This window comes from Dermacentor variabilis, chromosome 8 (assembly GCF_050947875.1).
Source record: "Dermacentor variabilis isolate Ectoservices chromosome 8, ASM5094787v1, whole genome shotgun sequence".
Taxonomy (NCBI): Eukaryota; Metazoa; Arthropoda; class Arachnida; order Ixodida; family Ixodidae; genus Dermacentor; species Dermacentor variabilis.
In genome coordinates, this window is record NC_134575.1 from 40849914 (window position 1) to 40864129 (window position 14216).

Consider the following 14216-nt stretch of genomic DNA (forward strand, 5'->3'; position numbering starts at 1 on the left):
TGGCATTGCTTTACTTCATGTCACGTCACCGCTTTTCTCTTTAGCATGAAGAACATTCTAGGAAAATTTTCACTGCGTAATTATCGCACCCCCGAACTTCGCATCAGTTTTACAGAAAAAAAGTAAGAGCATTTCGTGAAGCAATGAAAGTTGAGCTAGTCTGTATGGATTCATTATAGCAAAACAATGCAAAGAAACCTGTACACAGGGAAAAAAACTACACACTGACATTCAAATAAAGTTTATTGGCATCTGCACACATATATAGGCAAAATAGCACCATTATCAAACGTATGTATATAAATAAAGTGAGAATGTATCTAACAAAGCCATTTCCTTTGGCGATGGCACGGTAGAGGCCTCGCTTTGTGCACACATCACCCACTTGGAATAATATTGTAAGCCTCAGTAATCAACCTTAATAAGAGCATGTTTATTCTTAACCAACTCTGTGATTTCCTGTGCAACTTTGGATAGCGCTGGCACAAGCAACAGTCATAACCAGATGGGCTAAACCACCCTTTTTTTTTATTGCAGACGCATGCTCCACCAAACGGTTGTTCAGGCACCTGTCAATCTGACCCGTAGTATTGCTTCCCTCGTGACAAATGTATGCGGTAGACAAGGCTTGTTGCACACCTGACAAAGGGCCTCGCAGGCCTTGTTGCTATGCTGTCACTGATGGAAGTGGCTTTGCAGGATACAACACGATTTCGTATTTTTGAGCACAGCTCTTAGGCACCCGTTCCTGCGGATAACATTGGCATTGACCCTCGTAACCGAGCAAACGAGCACAGCGAAAGATGAATGCGAACGCAGAGAGCAGCAGGGGATGAAACACGCGAGGATGAAAGTGGAGGGTATGGTGAGAGGGTGAGAGGAAGAGCGTAGTGCGGCGACGGTGGCTACAAGATGGCGCCAGAGTAGCGCGCGTCGTCTGGGAGGTATATCGGCGTGGCTGCTGTCAATCGCGCCCATACATCACCCACGTGCTGGCTCTTGCGATCTCGATTAGTGAGGCAGTGGCGCCACACTTCGCTCCTTTTGCAACGTGCCACACATGACGAATTGTCTGCGCCAGCCAATACATAGTGAAATGCAAACACATATAGAGCTGTGCTCAAATTTCGCATTCGGGAGTAATCGTCAGTGAATTTTTTCCGCTCGTTGTTATCCCTGTTTTTGTCTGATAATGGTGCCATTCCGCCTATCCGTGCCCAAGCCCATAAACTTTAGTCAAAAGTCAGCCCCTCGTCTTGTTTTTTTTACCCTGTGTATTGTGTTTCCTCACGCTGTCTAGCAGTATGTGATCAGATATGGTATTGCTGTGCTGCTTGCAGCCAGTTAGAGGGCAGAGCAGTCGGCGACCATGAAACGGTGCCAATGCAGTGGTGACAAAGGAGTGAGTCAGGATCGATGCACTTACTGCGTGGGATGAAGTTCATACTTTCAGAGAATATTCAGAAGCGGGATTTCCCACCTGGCCCGTCGCCCAGAAACTCGTGGCCCAGGCCATTGTTGCACTTGCTGCAGTAGACCTGCAGGACAATAGAAATGGAGACCCCAATCTTTTTTTCTGATTTTCTTTCTTTTTTGCAAGAAGTGCCTGTGTATTCAAGGTTTGAAAACAACTTGGGCAATACAGCATTTTATGAATAGTAGGCAGTGCTCATTTGTCGCATTCGCAACAAAATTATTGCTTCACTTCGGAATACATAGAGATATGCGGCATGTAATTTGATGTAACATAAGCCATACTTTTATTTTGCAAAAGATGACATAATTATTACATGTAAGGCACCACAGATCTCAACCTATTATCATCGAACAAGCGATGTGACACGTTTTTGCAATCACGAGCTTGTGCTCCTGACCAAAACATAGTATGTCGCTTACTAGATGCACAAATGTGCAGAAATATTATGCAGTTTGATGTAACCTTACATCCACAAGTCGTAGTTATAATGCATGAAGTAGTCATCTTGTAAAAAAAAAAAGTGTCTCAGATCCGTAAGTAAGACTTCTATATGAGATTTCTGTAAGACACATAGCTTCCGCAGGTCATAGAAATGTACGAGACAAAGCTTTTCTTTTTTTTTTTTTGCTGGCTCAATCAAATATTTCATTAAAGCACACGTCTTGCTGGCAACCATGTTATACTGGAAAGCATACTGGCTTCAACTTTATAACTAGGGGGAAAAAAATCCCGTGCTATGTGTTTTGCATGTGGCGCCACGAAGTTAAGTCACGTGAGCCAACGAACAGTAGGCGGCCGTCCGATTCGATTCACTGCTGTTTGCTGCAGATGTACGCACCTTGAGCGCTCTGGGCGTCTGTGTGACCTTTCGCACGCTGTCGGGCCGCACCGTTTGACTGAACGAGGGCCACGGCGACTGGTGGGCAAACTTGGAGCCGCTTTCGAACAGCTCGTTGCCGCACACCGCACAGACGTACACGCCTGCGGCGGGATGGGATGGACTAATAAACGAACGTCTTGCAATTTTCGTCACGTGGAAAGGTTGATTGTTTGAAACCTTTATTGTGATGAGTATACCGCGGCTCGTCGCCATGTGTACGTTCGCACCGCCCCTCTCTTTGTCGGCGTTCCGAGCGCTTGCGTATCTCGTTTCCTTTCCTCCCGCTCTCCCGCGGAAAGAAATTCGAACCGTCCACGTGGCCCCGGTCCCGTTAACCTGAAACGTTTCACCGGAGCAAGGCCACGTTTCAGAGGGACTTTGTAAGGAACCAATTTTGCGTGGCCTGTGTTGTGCGTGACCGCTTGTGGTTTTCGAGTGACCTCGGAACGCACGATCGCCTTGGCTATGGTGAGGCAGTGAATGCCCTCGTAGTGCGGCAAGGTGCGTGTTCTACGTGCCGGGATTCGTTAGTAAAAAGTGTCGTGCCGCGTTTTGCATCAATACACGGGTATATATACATCATCATCATGATGCGTCATCACGGCCTTATCATCACCTTCCGAGGCCCAACATCGCGGAGGAGCGGCTATAGTCGCGCATCGCCTTACGTTTATGTGCATAGGGCGTTTGACGCCCGGCAACGGACAGTTCGCCATTAAGCTGGTTACCCACTTTCTCAGAGTGGAATGGCACTGAATTTTTTAATGAAAGAACGAAGCAAAATTGCACAGTAAACCGCCCTGCGACTTGCACAGAATCTTCCAAGTAAACACCTGCCGACAAGACCGCTTGTCAAGCTCATTTAGTCTTCCAACGGGTTCCGAACTGTGGCACATCTCTCTGCGCAAGAATATGCGCTCGCGGGACGCGTAGCCTTGGCTCCCCTGCACGGAACTACCGCAACATAGTACAGGAAAGGCAACGCTTCTTCAGTGAAAAAGATGCCCCATCGGCATACGCACGTGACCTGATCACGGGATCCACGCTTGTACGTCCTGAGCAGTTAGGTGTTACATGAGTTACCTCCTTCTAGAACACTGTATACATGAGCGAATGGCGACAGCGCGCGATATGTCCTGAACTGCATGTCACAATCGCGGCACGAGCTGGAATTATGCGGGCCTTTGTGCTCTTACCGGCCTTGAAGTGGTCCCGATACTGCTCCGAGGCCGTCCATCCGGAAAACATGGCTCCGCCGCTCTCGACGCGGCCTCGGCCGCGGCCGGCGAGGTTCAGTTGCAATGGTTGGCTGGTTTTCCTCTGCGAGTGACTCGTACCCACTATCATAAAAAGCCAACAAAGACTTCGAGGACAGCGCAGGGGAAATTACTTGTACTTATTAATCGAATTAAAGGAATGCTAAATTAATGGAAATTAAAGTGGATGAAAAAACTGGCCGCATATATGGGGCACGAACCACGAGTCTTCGTGGGTTTGTTTGCGGCTCCCCTAGATCTCAGTTCCTGGGGACTCAAAGTTCTTGTAATGTCATGTCCCCGGTTTTCTTCCTACCCACTATGGAGGATTGGCCAAGAATTAGGTGAGTTAGCAACACTAATTAATCGAGTCTAAAAAGAAACACTAACGAGGCATTTTGAATATATACATAAAAAGAAAGGATGAGGACGGATAAAGATTATAGAATTTAGCAAGCAAATCGTCCCGATTCAATTATAGACTCCGCAACAGCTGCACCATGCAACATTCCCATGATAGCTAGATTCACTCCAACACCTCGAAACTGTCCTAGCTTCCAAAGTAGAATGAAAAACGGCAGCGTGACAAGTGCTGTATCGCCTCATCCTCGCCACAATATGAGCATAAGGAGCCAAACCATAATCGATGCAGATAATAGTTTAATGGAGGTATTCGACATCGGAGTTTTGTAAACAGGACTTCAACTTTTCTAGTACGGCAGAAGTTTCTTATATACTCCAGGAAAATAAGTGCTGTCGGTAATCAGCTGAATTTGTTGATGATAGGTTTTAAGGGTCTTGCGTGACTGCCCGTCTCCTTATAACTTATTAGCAGCAGTTATGAAAGCTGACACAGGAAGGATCGAGAATTGGCCCACTAAGGGCCGCTTTCGCCAAGCTGTCTGCTAATTCATTAACTAATCCTTTGTGACCAGGCGCCCATACCAATATAGTTAGCGTTAAGTGAGAGGGTATACACTGAAATGTGTGAAATATGTTAGCCACTATATTTGCAGTAAGAGCTGAAAATAAAGAATTCGTTACTATCATCATCATCATCATCAGCCTGGTTACGCCCACTGCACGGCAAAGGCCTCTCCCATACTTCTCCAACAACCCCGGTCATGTACTAATTGTGGCCATGCCGTCCCTGCAAACTTCTTAATCTCATCCGCCCACCTAACTTTCTGCCGCCCCCTGCTACGCTTCCCTTCCCTTGGGATCCAGTCCGTAACCCTTAATGACCATCGGTTATCTTCCCTCCTCATTACATGTCCTGCCCATGCCCATTTCTTTTTCTTGATTTCAACTAAGATGTCATTAACTCGCGTTTGTTCCCTCACCCAATCTGCTCTTTTCTTATCCCTTAACGTTACACCTATCATTCTTCTTTCCATAGCTCGTTGTGTCGTCCTCAATTTGAGTTACTATAGTTGGATGCAACTTAAAGGGACACTAAAGAGAAAAAATTATTTCTTCTGCATCAGTAAATTACCGTTCTGTGACACCAAAAACACCACTCTTACCACGATAAGACTCTTGGTAAACCAGAAAAAGCGCACGAACGAAAGACGGGTGGCGACGCCTCCTTGAAGTTCCCGCACCTGGTCGCTGTGGCGTCGTGGATTTTGATGGCATCTTCTAGGCCCTACTTAATTATATAGTGGTACATATTGACTACATTGTTTTCTAAAGGAACCAAATATTAAATATGGCAAGATTAGGGAACCGTTACTCAGCCAACTGACGTACCGGAGTCGGGGTTTCGGCGCGAAATTCAAATACTGATACTTGAACCTTCATTTTCTCATTTAATAATAAAAAATATTATTTTGAAATGACTGCCTGCAGGGTTCTCAAACAATGCTTTATGACTCTCAACTGATTTATTGTTTCGCTTTAGTGTCCCTTTCAGAATGAAGTGAAGCCCCGCCCACGCCCTCATTTTGCCAGCCACTGTTCCTCCACGAGGCTGCAAATAGTTCGTTCTTCAAGCTTTCCCTTTTGCCTAAAGAAGGCGGTAACCACAAAAATAAAATTATTAGCGCGTAATTTTATTCGTTTTCACTCGTATATTATAATGGAACGGTGAAAGCCTAATTCTTTATTGAACTGGAAGAAAACGCTTGCTTCGCTGCAACTATTTATTGCCAAGTTTCACTACAGTTGGCTGTGAAGTTTCATGAGTAAAACGAGCTTAGCAATGAAATGGACTGTGACGCGGACTTTTGAAATGCTCAGACTCCATACACTTAATTTGTGCCGGTCTGTTGCACACTTCATATCGCTTCCGCCGATGAAAAAACTTTTCAAGAACAGCAGACGCTCTGGAGGTATCAGTACGACGTCATTTTGAAAACGTCGCATGGCGACGATTTTGTTTGCTTCTGTGATTGGCTGGCGGACTAACACAACCCCGTGCGGTTTGTGTGCCTTGGTTGCCAACTGCTGTTTTTTAAAGCTGCATGCTACCACTATAACAACTTTCAAGATTGATGCGTTCACTTTTCGTAGGGCCAATATAACTGCCAGAAACTCATAAAAATGCTGGCATGTAGTCGAGAAGTGCAACTCCGGCGCTTATTTAACCATATTATATTCTCATTTTCAAATGACATTGATATTCCTGCCACCGGTAGGATGGTTCAGTTTGTTTAGAAATTCAATAATTTTGAATAACCACTAAACGAGGTATGGAAACGGGTAACTGCTTCATGTGACGTCTGTGATGAGTAGATTACGTCAGAGGCTACATTACCGTGTTGTAAACACGCAGTACGCATGCTACCGCCAAAAAAATTAACGCAGCAACTAACGCTCACTCCAGGCGGTTAAAATTAACCTGTTGTCCCTCACTACGACGTGCCTCAGATTGTTGATTTGTCATGTAAACCCACAAAATTTATATCGATTGAGTCTTTTACTATACCCAACCTAAAGGGCCCCTCACCAGACGCCATCGTCAATTTTGGTTACACACTGAAAGTTGTAAAGCGTCGTCTAGGGAGCGTTTTACCGCAAGAATTTTTGAAATAGGTTCATTGTTATATAGAGAAATCGGAACGTCGCGTTGCCTTGCTGCCAGGAGGCGAGCTTTACCGCCAGCATAGACGCTCCATTTTTTATTATTGCGATAGCAATTATATGGACACTCCAAGCGCATTCCTGCCGTCGCCGCGCGCCGTATGCTTGTATGTGTGAGTGAAAGCTTGCGAGGGTGAGCCGCTCAATCTCGCGTGTGCGAGAGAGGAAGGCGTAAAGTAGCGACACTCTCCTCCTCCGCCTTCACTCCTCCTCGTTTCTCCTCTCTTTCACGCTCCCTCCTCGACCGTGGCGCCGCCTACACCGCTCGAGCCTGGCATACGAAGCAACGCAGAATACCAACGGCGCCAACATGCGCTCCTCGCCACTCCGTAGACGCTTCTCAAGCGAAAATGGCGCTGAAGCACGACTGTAAATAACTGTAAACAAACGAAGCCGGCGCGAAGGCCCACGTGATGCTATTAGGCCAATAGCGACGTGGCGCTAGGAGGAGGAGGCTACGTTCTTCGAAGCGTGGCGCTACTTTACGAAGTTTAAGGGGTTTTAGGGCCGGAAGCGCGCCCTTTCCTGTCGCGCGTGAGCCACGCGGGTGAGGCGAAGGAGGGGGAGGGTGGGGGTCTTTTCCGGCTGCTGCTGCTTACGGCGCGGCCGTGCGGGCTGAACGAGGACGTAGAAAAAAAAAAGACACAGAGACAGCACTGTCTCTGTGTGCCTGTTTCTTTCTATGGACTCGTTCAGTCGCGCTTACACATTATACCACTGTTAATTAAGTCAGTAAGCGAATGTTTACAAGTTTATATGGCCGATAAAACTACTATTGTTACTTCATATAACTATCTCCTAGTTTGCTATCGCAATTGGTGCCTTGTCTTTCGGGCGAAACTGCGACTTTTTTCTACTAAGCGTCCACAAGCGACATTCCTGTGCCTTCTTGTGAAAGGCGAAGTGTCATGGTGATGGCATGGTAGATAATTACACGGAAGTGTATAAATTGCGGTAAACATTTGCTTACAAGGATGCATGGCGTCATGCGCGCTCAAACGTGAACAGGTCTCATTTGATGACCCCGAGCACTTGCTGTCGCAAAGGCAGCGGGGAGTGAATGCTGTTTGCTTTCCGAAAGTTGTATTACGCTACCTCGAACACTAGGCGCACGGGAACATATATGAAGCCACCAGGCATGTCGGCATGCCCTTAGTCCTGGCACTCGCTGCAGTTTCCAAGACAAAGCTTGCGGGCGCACAGCCATGGCAGGGCTGGAAGATGATGCGCATTCTCCTTTCCTAGCGCATGCTCAGTCATGTGAACTCTAATATTTGGCCCGAGGCAGAGCTGCTAGAATAGCAAGACAGCGCGTGAAGCCACCATCCTTCTCTGCTACTCCTCACACGCTTGCCCTCGTGCCCGCAGCATAGAGCACGTGGGTGGCTCATTCTTATTGGACAATGACTTCATTACGGAACATCATGGTGACAGAGAAAAATAGACGATTGCCCATATAATTAACGAAATAAAATGAAATGTGACAAGGAAGTTGCCCTCTGTTACAGCGCCCTTAAATTCTCTTCTAATTTCTGTGTTGCAGCATCCACAAATTTTCTTCTGACCCTAATTTCCCGCTCTTCCAGCGCACTCAAATTCCCTTCACAGTGGCCACGAATTCCATTAAATGCTCTAATTATCCTCTGTCAGCATCCTAATGTTCCCTTCTGACCCTAATTCCTCTTTGCCACAGCATCCACAAATTTCCTCCTTACCCTATTTCCACTTTGTTATACAGCGTCCTCAAATTCTCGTCTTACCCGAATTCCCTTCTGCTGCAGTGTCCTCAAAATTTATTCTAACCCTAATTCAGCTCTGTTATAGCACCCTAAAATTTAATTCTTATTTTAATTTCTATCTGCTGCAGTGCCCTCTGATTCCCTCTTACCCTAATCCCACTGTTACACCATCCACGAATTCCTTTCTTTACCCTAATTCTTCTCTTTAAAGCACCCTCAAATTTTCCTCTAACCGTAATTTCCCTCTCACAGCGTCGAAAATTCCCTTTCCAATTACCCTAATTCTCCCCTACAGCACCCTCAAATTCCCTTCTGACCAAAATTTCCCTCTCACAGTGACCATGAATTCTCTTGTCAATTACTTTAAATCTTCTCTTACAGCACACTCAAATACCATTCCGAGCCCATTTTCTCTCTCTGACAGCAACCACACATCCTTCTTGCCCTAATTCACCTCTGTTACAATGCTCTGAAATTCTCTTACCCTAATCCCCTCTACCACAGTGTCCTCAAATTGAATTTTAACCCTAATTGCCGTATACCAGAAAGCCCCAATTTCCAATTTACCCTAATTCCAAATTGTTATAGTGCCCTCAAATTTCCTTATCACCCCAGTTCCTCTCAGCTACAGTGACTTCAGATTTTTTCTAATCCTAATTTGCCTCTGTTGCAGCACTCTTGAATTTTCTTACCCTAATTCCACTGTTTAACAGCACCCTCGAATTTCCTTCTGATCACTGTTTCCCTGTTACATCATCCTCAGATTCCCTTCTCACCCCAATTTGCCTTTCTTAATTACAGCGGCCACAAATTCCCTTCTTACCTTAATTCCTCTCCTACAACATCCTCAAGTTTTCTTCTAACCCTAATTCATCTCTGTTGCAGCACCTTCAAATTCTCTCCTGACCCTATTCCCCTCTTTACAGTGCCCTCAAATTTTTCTCTTCAGTCATTCCTTTGCTTCCCATTCGCCACCTGCCCCCTCACACTCCCTTCTGCACTTTGCATTGTCTGCAGGTTGTAGCGCATGCCGCAGTATACAGTGTGGGGTGGCATATAGTACCAGCTGACGGTGTCGGCCATGATGTACTGCGTGGTTCCTGGCTGCTGCTCCCAGGTGGGTGCCACCAGGGGTGTGGTGTTCCACGAGTTTCCCTCCAACATGGAGCGCCGAGAGTCTTGGACACTGGCCGTGCGTGCGCTCAAACCACCCATTCATGGCGAGTGACCTGTTTCCTAGCAGCCAGATCAGTCTGTTGCTGTGCATCATTGTTTTTAATGCGTTAGCATTGGGAGTGTAAAATTGGAGAAAAAGAAAAGTGTATGTGTGTGAACTGTGGGAAGCCGGTTACGTGGTGTGTGTGTATATATATATAGTGCAGCTGACAGTGGTCTGCTCTGGACCACCGTCAATAGACAGGACATGCCAAGTGAGCTCCTGAACAATACTTTGCAATGTACTGAACACGGTGTAAATCATGGATCCGGGAACTCGGAGGTAATGCTCATGCATTTCTCTTACACTTGCCACTTAATCGCCACTGAATTTTGTACCTTTTGATGGTGTTCTGACCGTACTATCGCTGTTATCAAGTTGTCACTCGGTGCAAAAGACATCTACAGTAACCGATTAAAAAAAGGATGTCGCCAATTATATAGCAGATGAGGCATATGTGATCGATTGCCTGTATGTTGTGAATAGTGTTGTATGTATACATACATTCTCGAGTGCACACAAGCACCAGTGATTACTTTAGTTGTACATTTGACCTGGAAAACGGCGTCGCAGTAGCTCAATTGGTGAGAGCATCGCACGCGTAATGCGAAGACGTGGGATCGTTCCTCACCTGCGGCAAGTTGGTTTTTTTCATCCATTTTCATTTCCATTAATGCATAATTTCTTTAATTTAATTAATAAGTACAAGTAACTTCCCCTATGTCGTCCTTGGTGTTTTTGTTTGTTGGCTTCTTATGGTACAGTATATATTCTTGCAGTGGACATTCTAAAGGATAGCCCGAGCAGATATAGGTCGAACGTTGGAACGTGTTCACCTGCTTCACGACTCGCGCATAGCGGCCTAGCTGTGCTCTCGGTGTGGGGCCCTAACTGGCAGTAACATTCTCCACATCGCAGATTCCGATGATCCCTGGGTGCCGTCTGAGTATGCGAAGATATGCAGCAAGCACTTCAAGCCAGACGACTACATACAGGGCCCCAAGAAGCGCTACCTGGCGCCCCACGCTATGCCTTCCAAGTTCCAGCAGACGTGTGATGTTCAAACACGCGGTCGCCGAGGCCGGCCCAGGAAGCCACGGCTGGCTGATGACAGCTCTTCGGCCGCCATTGTGAGCGAGCCCCTAAGCATGGGGGAGTCCAGCAAAAGGCCTCAAGCTGGCATCACGACGACGCCCGTGGTCATACGTCATCTGTTGGGGTACAGTTCTCGTTTGAGGCGCGACCACCAGGGCACGGTCGGCACCGTCTCGACGCAGGTTACAAGTGCAGTGCCAAGTGAAAGAGGCAACGCTAGGCTTAGCGCCGGAACTATGGAGCCGAGCGAGAATGCTGACGCCGGCGTTACGCATAGCGCTATAACTTTGGCGGGAAGCTGTAGCCAACAAACACGCGTCGTCGTCCCGCTGCGAGGCAGCCACTCCGCGGCGCCATCTGTCGGTTGCCAGACACAGGTGACGGGACTGACGATAGCGGCGTACGAGGAGCAGATACAGTCGCTGCGGGATGAGTGCAAGCGACTGCGGGACGAACTGTACGAGTTGCGTCGTGTTGGGGTGGACACAATCTGCAATGGCGGCGTGACTAGTGAGCTCTCAGCAAACTCAAATGATTATATTTAAAAGCTTCAAATGCTCCTTCTCCATTCAAAACTGCACCTTGACTTCCGAAAGTATCAGCAAGTGTAGAGCGGTGACATCTGTTAACTGGAGTATGGTCGCTGCAGTTTGATAGTGCACCTCAGTGAATCTTTAGGGGTTCCTTGAGAAATAACTGTCCATCCTACAAGGGGCCAGTAAATAGGTTTAATTTAGGAATCAAGTTAGAAGTGCTAATGAACTGCAGCAGTTGGGTTTGGTGGGCGGTGCTGCCATGTAGTCGAGGTGCAGTGCCAGATTGGAGGAACGTTTAGGGAGTGGCTGCAAGCATGTCATTGCTTGAGTGCGAATGTGCGGGAGTGGCAGACGCATGCATACACTGTTGCAGCAGCTGGAAGCTGACATAACAAGAGAGAGCTATAGTCCCAGAAAAATAGATTAACAACTTGTCACTGTGCAACTTGTCACTTGTCACTGCAGCGGTGGCGTAGAGGTAGAACACCCGCCTTGCGTGCAAGAGGTCCGTGGTTCGAATCCCGGTGCCGGCAATTTTCCACCGCATTAAAAAAAAAAAAATCTGCGTGTTGATAAAATTGCACAAACAGGCCTGGAGTGTGGCCTGATCCCGGTGACCAGAACCGGTAACGCACTTTCTCACCAGAGTAGGATTGGTCACCCTGGTGCAGTACTTGGCCACAACCTCCTATATGAACACAGCAATCAAACCCCGGCGCTCAGTCCCCAGCAGCTGCGAAGCAACTGACCACGGCGGCGGTCAGACCTGCGACGCAGCAGAGGGTGCTAAGAATCACTGGCTCCGGACAGGCCGCCATTGGAATATGAACCTGGCAACGTTTAACGCTAGAACGTTATCTAGTGAGGCGAGTCTAGCAGTGCTATTGGAGGAATTAGAGGGCAGTAAATGGGATATAATAGGGCTCAGTGAAGTTAGGAGGCCGAAAGAAGCCTATACAGTGCTAAAAAGCGGGCACGTCCTGTGCTACCGGGGCTTAGCGGAGAGAAGAGAACTAGGAGTCGGATTCCTGATTAATAAGAATATAGCTGGTAATATACAGGAATTCTATAGCATTAACGAGAGGGTGGCAGGTCTTGTTGTGAAACTTAATAAGAGGTACAAAATGAAGATTGTACAGGTCTACGCCCCTACATCCAGTCATGATGACCAGGAAGTCGAAAGCTTCTATGAAGACGTGGAATCGGCGATGGGTAGAGTGAAAACTAAATACACTATACTAATGGGCGACCTTAATGCCAAGGTAGGCAAGAAGCAGGCTGGAGACAAGGCAGTGGGGGAATATGGCATAGGCACTAGGAATAGCAGGGGAGAGTTATTAGTAGAGTTTGCGGAACAGAATAATATGAGGATAATGAATACCTTCTTCCGCAAGCGGGACAGCTGAAAGTGGACCTGGAGGAGCCCGAACGGCGAGACTAGAAACGAGACTTCATACTCTGCGCTAACCCTGGCATCATACAAGATGTGGACGTGCTCGGCAAGGTGCGCTGCAGTGACCACAAGATGGTAAGAACTCGAATTAGCCTAGACCTGAAGAGGGAACGGAAGAAACTGGTACATAAGAAGCCGATTAATGAGTTAGCGGTAAGAGGGAAAATAGAGAAATTCCAGATCAAGCTACAGAACAGGTATTCGGCTTCAACTCCGGAAGAGGACCTTAGTGTTGAAGCAATGAACGACAATCTTGTGGGCATCATTAAGGAGTGCGCAATAGAAGTCGGTGGTAACGCCATTATACAGGAAACCAGTAAGCTATCGCAGGAGACGAAAGATCTGATCAAGAAACGCCAATGTATGAAAGCATCTAACCCTACAGCTAGAATAGAACTGGCAGAACTTTCGAAGTTAATCAGCAAGCGTAAGACAGCTGACATAAGGAAGTATAATATAATATGGATAGAATTGAACATGCTCTCAGGAACGGAGGAAGCCTAAAAACGGTGAAGAAGAAACTAGGAATTGGCAAGAATCAGATGTATGCGTTAAGAGACAAAGCCGGCAATATTATTACTAATATGGATGAGATAGTTCAAGTGGCTGAGGATTTGTATAGAGATTTATACAGTACCAGTGGCACCCTCGACGATAATGGAAGAGAAGTTAGTCCAGAGGAATTCGAAATCCCAAAGGTAACGCTGGAAGAAGTAAAGAAAGCCTTGGGAGATATGCAAAGGGGGAAGGCAGCTGGGGAGGATCAGGTAACAACAGATTTGTTGGATGGTGGACAGATTGTTCTAGAGAAACTGGCCACCCTGTATACGCAATGCCTCATAACCTCGAGCGTACCGGAATCTTGGAATAACGCTAACATAATCCTAATCCAGAAGAAAGGGGACGCCAAAGACTTGAAAAATTATAGACCGATCAGCTAACTGTCCGTTGCCTACAAACTATTTACTAAGGTAATCGCAAATAGAATCAGGAACACCCTAGACTTCTGTCAAGCAAAGGACCAGGCAGGATTCCGTAAAGGCTACTCAACAATAGATCATATTCACACTATCAATCAGGTGATAGAGAAATGTGCGGAATATAACCAACCCTTATATATAGCTTTCATTGATTACGAGAAAGCGTTTGATTCTGTCGAAACCTCAGCAGTCATAGAGGCATTACGGAATCAGGGTGTAGACGAGCCGTATGTAAAAATACTGAAAGATATCTATAGCGGCTCCACAGCCACCGTAGTCCTCCATAAAGCAAGCAACAAAATCTCAATAAAGAAAGGCGTCAGGCAGGGAGATACGATATCTCCAATGCTATTCACAGCGTGTTTACAGGAGGTATTCAGAGACCTGGATTGGAAAGAATTGGGGATAAAAGTTAATGGAGAATACCTTAGTAACTTGCGATTCGCTGATGATATTGCCTTGCTTAGTAACTCAGGGGACCAATTGCAATGCATGCTCAC

The 14216-nt window shown here is 46.7% G+C and overlaps 1 protein-coding gene and 1 pseudogene across 3 annotated transcripts in view; one reads left to right on the forward strand and one right to left on the reverse strand.

Moving 5' to 3' along the window:
* LOC142590121 (uncharacterized) overlaps positions 1 to 14216 on the forward strand; it is a 63187-nt gene that overhangs the window by 9850 nt on the left and 39121 nt on the right. For 2 of the 3 annotated variants that reach the window (XM_075701989.1, XM_075701990.1), the window contains exons 2-3: positions 9454 to 9656; positions 10571 to 11257. In XM_075701989.1, coding sequence (XP_075558104.1) covers positions 9518 to 9656; positions 10571 to 11257 — 826 coding nt within the window. In that variant the 5' untranslated portion in view covers positions 9454 to 9517. Of the gene's footprint in view, positions 1 to 9453; positions 9657 to 10570; positions 11258 to 14216 lie in introns of those variants that run through there. The other variant, XM_075701991.1, reaches the window with a different exon arrangement.
* The window catches only part of LOC142590123 (methionine-R-sulfoxide reductase B1-like), a 37000-nt pseudogene that overhangs the window by 4744 nt on the left and 18040 nt on the right, over positions 1 to 14216 (reverse strand).